We start from the raw sequence: 13,624 nt of genomic DNA, 5'->3' as shown, positions 1-13,624 counted from the left end.
AAACACAACCTTTTGGAAGTTTAAACTGTTATCATTAAATTCTGTGAAAATTCTAGTAGTTGTTGGTCCACTTTTTAATAAAAACTTTGAGTTATTTGTAAAAAAGATTAATCCAAAGGAATATAATTATGTAATATACATTACATAATCATTTTTTTAAATAAATTATATGTTGCAGTGATTGTATTATAATCAATGTAAATTTAAGTCATAACGATTGATGGACTTTTTAATAACTGTGTAGTGTTAAGTTACGAAAAAATTAATCTAAAGAAATGTTATTTATAGTACTGTATGTTGTATATGTTTTTAAGATGTTTTCAGATAAGCTTTAAAAATTATAAATAAAAAATATGATTTGTGGCAGTGTTGTTTTGCATATTATTTTCAATTTCAGTAAGATAAAATGTTAAAAAAAGAAATGTTTTCTATATTTCTAAAATATACCTGTACTTTTAATTTAATTGAATAACAAGATACTTATGATCAGTACCTGATATTCCTACAATGATTGATGAATATGAAGGATTGTGTACTAAATTTTGTTCTTCCAAAATTATAACCTAGAACACTCTAACAAATAGAGAATATCTACAAAATTTGAGAATATCATTTTCTTGTTTACTTGTATTTAATATATTTTGTTGATTATTTGTGTGCTATTTAAATTTATATCAATTATTAATATTACTAAATAATGCATATTTACTAGATACATGATATACGGAGGGTAATTTTTATTTACACATCTATTAAAGTATGGATTTCTTCCTGGGGCATAACCTAGTAAGCATGTTTGGTTGTTAACTAAACGTTAAATGTTTTCAAAATATTTTATTAATTTTGTTTAATAGTTTTAAATGTATGTGCACTTAAAGTATTTACCTAGTCCATTATTTTAGATAGGTAACTCTGTTGTTTTAGTAACAGAGTGGCCAATGACCGGACACTAGAGTGATTATCAACAATAAAAAATGGGTCGAAAACCACATATCTGCATTACCTATAACTACCTAGTCCATATTTTTAGATAGGTAACTCTGATAGTTTTAGTAACAGAGTGGCCAATGACCGGACACTAGAGTGATTATCAACAATAAGAAATTGGTCGAAAACCACATATCTGCATTACCTATAACTAGCCAAACGTACCTTGGCCAATCTCTTTGTGGTGAAAGTATTAATAATTGTATGAACACCTCATCAATCATAAAACAGCCCACAATCTCTAATGTTTATTGTCTGATCTGTTACAGAGATGATGGACAATATGTGGCTGGAGGGTGCGATCCAAGCGATCAAGGCCCTGGCCTTTGTCTGTGATATTGTCACCTATCCGCTGTATCTACTGCTGCAGCGGCCCTGGGAGAAGAAGCGTCTCTCCAGACGGCCCAAGGTTTGTTCATTCATTCTCACTCGTTATTACTTATATGAACATTTTTATCATGTCTTAAATGAATCTGTAATACAATTTAAAATCTATATTTTTACTGTCCAATTGTCATCCCAGTTCAAATCATTTGAAAAATTAATGATTTATTCACAACATTGGTCAGTATTTGTTTTCATTTCATGTATATCACTCAGTACAGGCCTCAATTCTACAACCGTATTGTATTAGCTTATAAATGGTTGGTTACATATGGATTGAGTGTAACATTAACAATGATCTTGCATCAGTCAGAAAGCTAAGAGAAGATTTTTGTGGATTGACTTTTATTAATTCAGAAAGCATTAGAAGGAATTCTTTTGTTAACTCTGAATATATTTTTTTTTAATAAATACAAAATGGGTGTATTTAAAAAGTGTTTTTATATTATTTTGTTTTCAAATGGACACGAAGCATTTTGCTCACACTACCTTTTTAGTAATTTTTATTTTGAATTATATATTTTATTTTCCTTCAGTTGGAAATCTTCTAAAAAAAATCATCTGATTAGAATAATTAACTATGTCTCAGAAAGTACTACTTTAAATTATCTGTAAATGAAACTGAATCAATAAAAATATTTTATAAGTACCGTACAATTTGTTGTAGAATTTAGATTACACAGAAGGTCGCATGTGAGGAAATTGCCACATGAAGCATATAAATATAAACTTTTTTGTACTTCAGAAGAAATGTTTCTGTTAAAGGAACAACACGAAAATGTAACTAACATAATGTATTATAGATGAATGATTGTATTTATAAATTTAAATGTTTGTATCAGGGAGTATTGCCGAATTGTGTACAGGAGAGTAAAACACTAACAGATGTCAAGGTCTTGTGCAGAAATATATGAGGAGAAATGTTTATAATAATACTAGAGAATTTTGAAATTTGCAGTCAACTGCCGCAGGTCAACTTCTTGTATGTTAAAAATGTGTACTGCGGGTTTAATTAAAGATGAGTAAAGTACCTATGTATAGTAAGTGATTTGTGTTGTAGCCAATGGATTTTGACTTAATCAACATTAATAATTTTATCAGACATCATCTATTTATCTAAAAATGAATGTTTGTCTTTATGTCCTTTATAGAATCGTAAAATATTTGACCGATCATTATAAAAATTGTTATTTATATGTATTTTTTCACGGAGAAGGTTTATATATTATGCCCATTGATGTAACTCGCCACCAGGTGGCACTGCAAAAGATAAAAGTTTTTGAAGCGCCTGCACACTATAAACTGCAATTACGAGACAGACAGTTACGTATATGAAATAGCCAAACACTATTTGAAGGCTCTAAGTTATGATGTGTATTTGTCTTTAAGATAAATTTCTGGTTTAGCTTAAAGCTTTGAGTGTTAGACCACTTTATAATAAAGTATATATATGTTTACAATAGCTGTAAACATACACAGATTTTCTTGATCGTGGCAACAAGGCAAACTCTACATCTAGTTATCAATAAAATGATTTACATGAAAGTCAGTTCAAACCCAGATCTCATTAAGGTTAATTACTAGGACCAATCAAAAGAATTTGCTGACTTGCCAGTAGTAGTTCCTAGATTTGGCCATTGGATTGCGCTGTGGTCAGTGTTCCTATGAAATTCTGAAGTATATGTAATCCTTTCTGTGATTGACATCATAATTTTTATTGCAGCCCCAATAGAAACAACAAAACTGTTTTAACTTGAATTATGTTTAAATATTTTATTGTATAAATACGTGACTGGTTGGCAGTAAGGGCACAGGTTGATCAGAGAACTAACAATTAATTTGCAGTGTTCTATTCGGCCGTTTAAACAAGTTTTGAACATTATTTATTGTTTGTTTAAGAAACGGATTCTTAGGCAACGTAATGTGTAGGCTAAGTCCTCAAATGCCGAGCTCTAAACTAAACTGTTGTCGTGATGTGAGCCAAGGTAATGTGCTACATCATTGAGGGTCTAATGTCCTACATCCTGCCAGCCATCGCCCACTCCATCACTCAATCATTATCTGACTTGTACAAACATGGTTGGGTGTGGTAATTTGTTTCAGTTATATAAGGGACTTCACCTTTTCTTGAGATGTGATACATTTTCGTAAATATGAATAAAATGTTTAGAAAAAAGTAAGTTAGGTACATGTGATAGATTTCTATTCAGCAGGATTTGCTCAATTAGACTGATAAAATACTAAAATAGTAGTAAATGTTATTAAAACAATAATTTTCCAACATAGTTTATCTTTTGGACGAGGCCTTTCGAAACTAAAGGTTTCATCGTCAGGCGACACAAATTTTTCCAATTGCTCCAAGAGTCCTCAAAAGATAAAATTCGGTCATGAAAAAGCAACATTTTACTAAATAACATCAATATATTCATGAAATAGCTGTAATACAAGCCTACCTAATTATAAAGCTGAAATCATTTCACACTCTGTGTCAAGCCAGATAAGACCAGCTGTTGCACAATCAGCTTAGATATGATGTGCACTTTAAATAAAAAACAGAATGTATTACCCTTGACTCATTTTACTGTGGCACGAGATAAGTTATCTTAACTTGAGGTAGTACTCAACAAATTTAAGTATTTATATCTATGCAAGCTTATTATAACAAATTGGTTATCGCTTTATTCAACCTTCCGAGAACAAGCCTCAAGGGATAACAAATTTATCTAGTTCTCCTTATTAAAAGATACAAAATTAATTATACTACTCCAGTCTTAAGTATGGTAATAACAGACTCAGGATTGCTTTACAATCCAATTAAAATTTGCTAATAGCTGTATATAAAATCTAATATGAGGGTGTGTCAAATATAAATGGAAATGGTTATCTAAAAAATGTTGAGGTACAATCGGTTGATGCACATGTCCAACAGAGAACTGACTGCAACTCTGTCCTACCTCTTTACTATCAAAACAAATTAGGAGTAAATAGGAAGTACTTGTCTTTATGGAGCAGGGGGTTATAATCAAGTTTTTGACCTAGGAAAGAATGAACCTAACCAGTATGTTGTGGGAATTATAGTCTCAGTTCAGGTACAATACCTTGCTAAGAACCCGTGTGTTTGCTTGGGACAAAGAATTTTCTGAAGGGCATGAAAAAGTTGAGAACGAGAGCCATGATCGTCACTCTAGGAGGAGTGTAATCGAGGTCATCATTGAGGTAGTCAAAAATCTCATTGAAGGCAATCGGCGAATAACTCTCATTTAAATCATAATGTACAACAATATTATTGTGAACTACTGGATGACCAAAAATATCATTTCTAAGGAAAAGGAAGCAGTAATTGGTTAGAAGTGACATTCTTCAGCATGATAATACCAGGCCAGGCCAGATGCGGCTAACGCCATGAGGCAAAGATTTATGATGTTAGGATGGGAAACAGTGGAACATCCACTCTACAGCCCATACTTGTCACCTTGTTACTTTCATCTTTTTGGACCTCTTAAAGAAGCGTTGTAGGTCAGCGATTCGAGAACAACATTTGTGCTCAAATTACGTGCTCAAGAGAATGTCCCAAGAGTTTTTACTATGATGGAATAGAAAAGTTCTCATTTCTATGGAAAAAATGTATTTCAAGTGTGGGAGTATATGTAGGAAACTAATATATATATATATATATATATATATATATATATATATATATATTTGTAAGTTTAGTCAAATAAAGTTCTTTTTATATTTTTATTACTAATTCAATCCTGTTTATATTTTATACTCCCTCTTATTCATTTTGTCTTTTTTCTTTGCTGCATTGACATATAGTTTAAGAAATGAATTATTATAATACTTTGTACTTAGCCCATAAAAAGTATACACATTTGTCATACTTCCTAACAAGTATGCTCAAAGTACACACATTTGCACGCATAACAAGTTAGGTTATTGAAAACAACAAACACATATTTTACCCTCAATATGAGACATAACACAGTTATACGAAAAAAAAGGTATTTAATCAATCTGAAAATATACATTTTTAGCATGAATTCTATAGTAAGTGGTGTGGGATGCTTCTAGTTATTCAACATTTTTCATTTCATAGTTGATTTGTGTAATTGTTTCAGTGTTAAAAAAAGCAATTTAGTAAAGTCGGATGGGTTTGTTGGCAGGATGTGCTGCTTATTGGTTTAATCAAGATCTTACGCTCTTGCAAAAAGTTGAACTTTTTACTCTCTATTACCTCCATCTTCTTGTAAAACCCTTCAGATTGACTAGATTGAAATTGTTTCAATAAAACTGAATGTTAAAGTAGTACTACATTCAACAAGTTATAAATCAACAATTGACAGTGAAACATCATAATAAATGTAAGCACAGAAAAATAATTATTTTTGGCCTTTGGACATTAATTGTTTTTAAATATAAAAAATATTGGAATCATTTATAACATAAATCATACCATGGATATCTTCTGTAATACATCTTCTGTAATACATTAACATAAAAAACAGGATCGGTTTGGCATCCAACATGTATATCTTTTTATTGCCACATGGAAGAAAAAACAACTTCTCAAAACTAAATTCCGGTTATGATAGCTGTTTATAGCAGAAGTGATAAAACTATCTCATATATTTCATGCTGACTATTATAAGGGTCAATTACTTTGTTTGCAAAGATAAGTTGAATTGACAAATTGTGATAACATCAACACTACAGGCCATTGGAGGTCTAGAGGTGATGCCTCTCAGAGATAAGAAGACTCAGGGGTCACCTCCTATCAATGGTTCACTGTTATCAACATTTTACTAAATTAGATTTCTTTATCATTTTCTAATCATTGAGATTCAGCTTCAATTTGTATGACTTGTTTAGTCCTTGCAAAGTGTACTGAATTCGTATGGATTTAATATGACAACATCTAGGTATTTAACAAAATAAATTGGAAAGGATCAATTATGGCAGTACTGAAACCTTGTCTTAAAGCAGACCCATTTCCATCCACGCTTGAAAGTCAAGGAACGGACAGTCAGCCAATTTGTGTTGTGTAACCATTTTTTGTGTGTGAAAATTTTTAGAGAAATTTCTTGTAACTTTCAGCTACACTACTTTTAGTGGAAAATTGAAAGGGTTACAGCTCATATTTATTTTAGCTTGACACAGTCAATCTGCAGACACATACATACAAATTAAATTAACTTCAGCCAATCATTGAATAACGACTATTAAGGTGAAAATTGTGACCTTCAGTCTCTTTATGTTGTTGGCTGTTGGCGATACAACTATTATTTATGTGCCTGAAGGTTGGTTTTAAGTGTTTCAAGTTTATAGAATTTTGAGAAAAATTACCTCTTAACACATTGATTGTAGCAGACGCTTTGATTAAGTAATGGTCTCACTCAGCATACACTAGTAGTGAATATGTTAAATGACAATCGATTTAATTTTTAGGAGAAATCCCTATATTTATTGAAAAACTGCAAATTGGTTATCCACTATTGGACTATGAGAGGAAATGTGCTATTGACAGTTATTCTTGCTTAAAATATTGACTGCACTGGATATGACACATATTTTACTCTTAGCAAAACATCATTGTCGATCCCTTTAGTTTTTGTTATTGTTGAAACGTTGGGTTCATGCATATTTTTACAATGATAGTGAAGTAAATTCTGTACATGATCAAAGCAATCTATAAAAATGGATAAAATTAATTAACAGTAATTAGACACAGCCACTGGTTTGGTGGGGGGGGGGGGTTAAACTGCTAGCTTTTGTTATTATTGGACTGTCATTCCCTAAGAGCTTTAGTTGTTTTGCCATGGTTGATTGACTGTACCTACGTACAAATCCTCCTTTTCTTTAAAAGTTATCATTTCGGACTGCCTTGTGGTATTCAGTGTAAACAAAATGAATATTGTATACTTCTACTAAATTTCATGCGTGTATTAACACATAAGCATGTATGGTAACATAAATATTTATGAGGAGAATTTTCTCCAAATACATATCGAACCAGCTTAAAGACAGCCATAGTCAAACATCCGAAATGGTCTCCAAAAACTGCTTGTAACGATTGCTGATAATATGTTTCTGTGTTCTAGGCCAAGGCAGTGACAAGAGATGACAAATCAATCACCTACCGTAGTCTGGAGAGTATCGGAGAGATCCACAGCCAGGTGCTGAGGGCTAAGGTTGACACCATGGAGAAGATGTTGCTCTATGTTGTCAAGACCTTCCGTGACAAGAAGTGTCTGGGTACACGACAGATTCTGGCAGAGGAGGACGAGGTCCAACCCAACGGCAGAATATTCAAGAAGGTAAAACATTAAGTTGTTTTCTAACCATTTTATACTGAGAATAAATTAAAATCATTCAAGTAGAACTATAAACAAAGCAGTTGGCTGATACAGAATTATTTGAAAGTAGATTACAAGAATATGAAATCAAAAGGTATTCTAATCCAAGCCATCAAAGAAAGTGCAGGAGCCAAGATCATTGAAGCCCCAAACATGTTCAAGGAGATTGTAGTTGTCTAAGTGATAAAGTGGATGATTGGAAGTGTCAGGTCGGCTTGAACAAGATCCCGCTCTTCACTACTTTCAGAGTATCTTGTGTATTGTAAATAATGTGTAAAGTTTACTTTTTTTCACTGATCTCTCGGAAAGAATTATTGTGTACAATGAAATGAGAGCTTATTCAATTCTGAAATATTAATCTGTTAGATAATATTGGAAGATGCCTCCAACTGTAAAATTATGTGTACAATTACATTTTCTTTATTCTTTATTACAAAATTACTTGAGAAGTTGATTAAAGAAATATCAAAAGTAACATTTTAATGTAATAAAATGAAATAGTATTAATCACAAAAATATTACTTTATTTTAATAACGATTCGTCCACTTAGTTTTTGATTGGCATTGATTCAATGTGTATGTCCGTTATCTGTATTAGTAGTTAATTCCAAATATAAATAGCAATAGATATTTCAAAATTTTAGATTGCCCTGGAGCTTTGTATAAAACAGTAAACTAAATCCTCCAGCTTACCTGCTATACAGGTAGTCTGTAGATTTGTGTATTAAATCTTACCCGCAAGTATAATAATTACAACATGGGCTGGATTTGTGAATGGCTGATTATAAAAAAATAAAATATTCAGGTAGTTTATTTAAAAAAAAAAACTGTTGATGTTATGCATTACTACAGTTAATTGATTTTCTGTTCACAGTACGTCATGGGGGAGTACCAGTGGCAGACGTATGAGGAAGTTAACCAGTTGGCCACCCACTTTGGACGAGGTTTGAGGGAGTTGGGTCATATGCCACGTAAAAACATCGCCATATTCGCCGAGACCCGAGCTGAATGGATGATTGCCGCTCATGGTTGCTTCAAGCAGAATTTCCCATGTTAGTATACTGTTTGTTTTGTCACATAATACAATAATTACATGAATTACTGAAAAGTACTTATACTGCAGTGTTACGAAACAAAACATTTACATCATTTCACTTTGAGCTTCTTCGTCGTTGAATTTCTTTGGATCTGTCCAGACGAACATGAATCCAGATTCCAGGAGTTGAGTCTGAGACAGTGTCCGATACCAGACGTTGTGATAAAAGGAACGTGAACTGGAGCTAAACTCAAAATTCAATTGAATCAACCCTTCCTACCACAGCTACGTTATGTGTAAAACATTCGGTTACTCCACCTACAGGGTTATATATATTGATGCACATCATTTGCCAATTAAATAATGTATTAAGGGCATATGTTTTGTGCCAAAAGATATACAGATTGTAGAAGATTTAAATTAATAAGTTGAATTAGTCTTACTAGTAATTCTCGGATGACATTTGCTGATGTTTAATTTTTTTCTTGGTTGCAGTGGTAACGCTGTATGCGACGCTGGGAGAGGATGCGATCGCACATGGTATCAACGAAACAGAGGTGACGATTGTGGTGACCACTCACGACCTGCTGCCCAAGATCAAGAATATCCTGCACCGCACGCCCCGCGTGGCTACCGTTATCTACATGGAAGACCAGCTGCACTCCACAGACACTAAGGGGTTCAAGGATGGTGTCGACATCATTCCCTTCCAGCAGGTGGTCTCTAACGGCCAAGCCTCCTCTATGGGTGAGGTTTTACTAGGTTACATACATAGCATATAATGATATTTACTAAGGCTGCAGTTTAGTAATCACTACTATACTCTACCAAAGTAATGAAAATATTGATTTATTAAGGTAGAACATCTATTAAAGTTGAAAGTTTTTATTTAGTTATCACTATCAAGTCTAAAATAATATAATCCAAAGTTTGGTATACTGTAAATCTTTTTAAACTATCTAAAGTTTAAATTACTTAATTCATCTTCTCAAACACCAAGAAATTAATTTTTACATCATACATTTTGATTGCTGAAGAGTTTGTTTTGGTTATTCTTTATAGGCTCAGATCCGCAGAATAACAATTTATGTCTAGAAGTTTACTTCTGTGACATATTATCTCACTTGACTTGTAATGTGTTCAAAGCTAACTATTGTAATTTTAAGTTGAAACACAACAAAAAACTGAAATGCATGGAAATATCCATTGATGTTTCTTGAATTGTATAATGTCAAGTTCATAGGTTTTAAGAAAATTAGTTATCAAAGCAAATTTAAAGTAGTACGATAAAGACCTTATCATTGTTTGAAAACAAATTAGTTATAGTGGTATATATATATATATATATATATATATATATATATATATATATATATATATATATCAATATATGATAACACCACCAATATTATAAATAATACTCATAATTGGTAGCTGATAGGTTTAAAATTAAAACATCTATTTCAAAATATTCAAATTGCAATAAAAAATTAAAGTTTTTTATATAAGATAGTTTTCAAACTAACCTTTAAACTTATTATTTGGGTTTGCTGCTCGAGTTTTTGTGGGGGGACTGAGTTGGTCAAGTTAGTAGGTTGATATACTGAACTTATGCATTGATAGTGAGGATTAAAAAAATTCTTTATTTATCAGTATTATTTATAAGGATGGGCTGATAACAAAAACATTTAATTCCAATTCTAATACTGATACCAAAATTGTGGTCTTGAATCTCGATTCTAAATTCGATACCAGTCTGTTGTTTGTAACTAAGAATATAACACACGAAATGGTATTGTTTTGTTACCGTTAAAGCAAATATGGCCAGACAAAATCATCCATTCTTAATTATTTAAAATCTGTGTAAAATCATATCTAACACCTATGTTTTACAGAGGGTGTTCCCCCGACCAAAGACGACATTGCCATCATCATGTACACCAGTGGGTCCACCGGAGTACCCAAGGGAGTCCAGATCACCCACAGCAACATGATGGCCACCATGGGAGCATTCTCAGACGCTGTTACCATTTACGACGATGATGTATTCCTTGGCTTCCTTCCTCTGGCCCATGTCTTTGAATTGCTGACGGGTACGTTGCAATGGTTTGTTCATCAAAGTAGGAGTTTTAAAAGTGTTATCAAATATGTCACCTATGAGGTTCTCTTGAGAAAAACTACTGGACTATTTAGTTAGACAAATTTTAATTCTAAGTTTTCATATGTGATAAATTATTATATTCACGTTTCATATTCACTCATGTGTGTCTGTGGCCCAAATAGTTCTTCAATACGGATCATTTATATTGTTGTGGGAAATGGTTTTACACAGTGAGACCAAAATATTTCAAGAATTTGAGAGATTTTTTATTGATTTTGTGTCCTGGAAAACTTGAATATTGGTTACAAAATGTTCTATTTGAAAATAAACTAAGCCATCTTTTGATAGTCGAACATCTTATTGAACCAAACATAATCAATGCATTTGCTTTATATAGCCAGTATAAGTTTCTTGCCAACATTTCCAGAGGTACTGTTAATTTGAAAATTCTATAGCCATTCAGAAATGTTATTTTAATTCGATATACATATGACTCTTCAAAATGATCACAGTGTTTTACGTTTATGGCCCTTGTTCAATATTTAGACATAGTTACTTTTTATTTGTACGTTAATGAAGAATGGTTTACTTTTTATATCGATACTGTGCTATGTTAGTAGACTAAATGGTTTTGCAGTGTTGATAGAGAACGCAGTTTCAACGTATCAATTATTTCAAGATAAATTAATCAACTGATGTTTCTGTACAACACGTGTAAGGTTAGGATAGTGAACAATCACCAACGTGAACAATCACCAACGTGAACTATCACCAACGTGAACTATCACCAACTGTGTCAAGATTACTTTTAAATTTATTATTTAATGTAGTGTGTGTTTTATAACAGTCATAGCATTGGAAATATAAGTGTAATTCAGGTAAATCTAATCTATATATAATTTCAATAAATATTGAATCGCAAAAAGTACTTGCTCCGCCGGAAGTCGAACCCGGATCTCTCACTTGCCGGGTGTGAATGTGCTACCATTACACCACAGAGCGCTTAATTTTTCCGATTCAATTATTTTGTATTTGGCCGTATCTGTCATTCTTTTATATATATATAAAAGAATGCTTTTATATATATATATATATATATATATATATATATATATATATATATATATATATAAAAGAATGTTTGTGTGTTTGTCCTTTATAGAATCGTAAACTATTTGACCAATCGTTATGAAAATTTGTATGTATATGTATTTTTCGATGGAGAAGGTTTATGCCCATTGGTGTAATTCGCCACCAGGCAGTGCTGCAAAATATAAAAGTTTTCAAAGCGCCTGCAAGTTATAAACTGCAATAACGGCACAGTTACATATATTAAGTAGCCAAAAACTATTTGAAGGCGCTAAGATGGTGTATATTTGTTTTAAAAATAAATTATTGATTGAACTTAAAACTTGAATAGAAGACCCCTTTATAATAAAGTACATGTAAGGATACAAATATAAAAACATACAGTACTGACAGAGATTTTCCTGATCGTGTGGCAACAAGGCCAAATCTACATCGGTGTTGTAAACATAATTCGCTTGAAGTGCTCAACCACGGGCAAAGCTTACAAAAAGATAAGCGTGCGAAGCTGCGGAAAACAGCTAGTTTATTATAAAAGAAGGTTATCAAAGAAGTTGTTTTATTAGTAAAATTTAAGATTTGTTCTGTTTTCTAATAGTTCTAGTACATTAACATGGAAAGTTGCTTTATTATTTGAAATTAAGTATTTTCACACTGTCCTGACTGTTTTTACAGAATCAGTTTGCTTGTTGTGTGGAGTCTCCATCGGCTATTCCACACCTCTCACCATGATTGACACCTCCAGCAAGATCAAGAAAGGCACGAGGGGAGACGCCAGTGTGCTTCACCCCACATGTATGACGGCTGTACCGGTCAGTATTGAGTACTTTTACTTATTTAGGTTTTGTCAATCTACTTAAATTACTAATAAAATCCCTGAAATAGATTTGCATCAATTACACATACAAGAATTAACTTATTTATTATGTTAATACAGAAAATAATTATATAATAAGTACAGTGAAAATAGAGTATTACAGCAATATTTTTTCAAAAGGATTTTTGTAGTTTTTCTGTTTTTATGTTCCTGTGCATATTTACTTATCCAGTATTTAACATAGAATTTGCCACTTTTTTTTCATATGAACATAAAATAATAAATTATATTTTTCTTATAGGTCATAATAATTGTATCCCCCCCTTTATATTGCTCAATAAAACATCAATTTCCCACAATCTTTTCATTTTCTAGAACTTAAAAACAGTAATGTTGTTAATCCTTCTGAAAGAAGTAATAATCTGATCGCAATCAGCTGTAGCTTTGGTTCAGTTTGATTTGAAATCTTGTCCATGATTCTACTTATGTTCCAGTGAATCACAGTTGTATGATTCCTCAATAAACGTCCAAGATCTTGAGCATAAATTAGTTCAGGACCTCATTTTTCAGAGTTTTTCTGTCATTTTATAGTCTTGTCTTTGTCTAAGACACAGCTTTACCAGTTGGTATACATTATTTGATCAAGACGAGAAAAAATTTAGGATTATTATTTAAGTGTTGTAAGTGATTTTGTACAGCCAGGCTTAAGAACTGGCTGTATTAAAATGACCTTGAGTTTTACCTATGATAACAATGTTGTACCTCATGCAGTTTTAGTTTTTACTCTTATTTTTAGTAATTATTTTAATTATATATTGTCTTGATGGTATAGAACCAAAATGGTATATCAATATTAC

General features: G+C 32.0%; 1 protein-coding gene across 3 annotated transcripts in view; it reads left to right on the top strand.

The window, feature by feature from the left end:
* The window catches only part of LOC124364972 (fatty acid CoA ligase Acsl3), a 78,860-nt gene that overhangs the window by 56,985 nt on the left and 8,251 nt on the right, over nucleotides 1-13,624 (top strand). For all 3 annotated transcript variants that reach the window (XM_046820826.1, XM_046820828.1, XM_046820825.1), the window contains 6 exons: nucleotides 1,257-1,396; nucleotides 7,473-7,688; nucleotides 8,602-8,779; nucleotides 9,259-9,510; nucleotides 10,659-10,856; nucleotides 12,626-12,762. In XM_046820826.1, the coding sequence (XP_046676782.1) occupies nucleotides 1,259-1,396; nucleotides 7,473-7,688; nucleotides 8,602-8,779; nucleotides 9,259-9,510; nucleotides 10,659-10,856; nucleotides 12,626-12,762 (1,119 nt within the window). In that variant the 5' untranslated portion in view covers nucleotides 1,257-1,258. The remainder of the gene's footprint in view (nucleotides 1-1,256; nucleotides 1,397-7,472; nucleotides 7,689-8,601; nucleotides 8,780-9,258; nucleotides 9,511-10,658; nucleotides 10,857-12,625; nucleotides 12,763-13,624) is intronic.

Source organism: Homalodisca vitripennis, chromosome 6 (genome assembly GCF_021130785.1).
Source record: "Homalodisca vitripennis isolate AUS2020 chromosome 6, UT_GWSS_2.1, whole genome shotgun sequence".
NCBI lineage: Eukaryota > Metazoa > Arthropoda > Insecta > Hemiptera > Cicadellidae > Homalodisca > Homalodisca vitripennis.
This window is presented reverse-complemented; position numbering and strand designations above follow the sequence as displayed.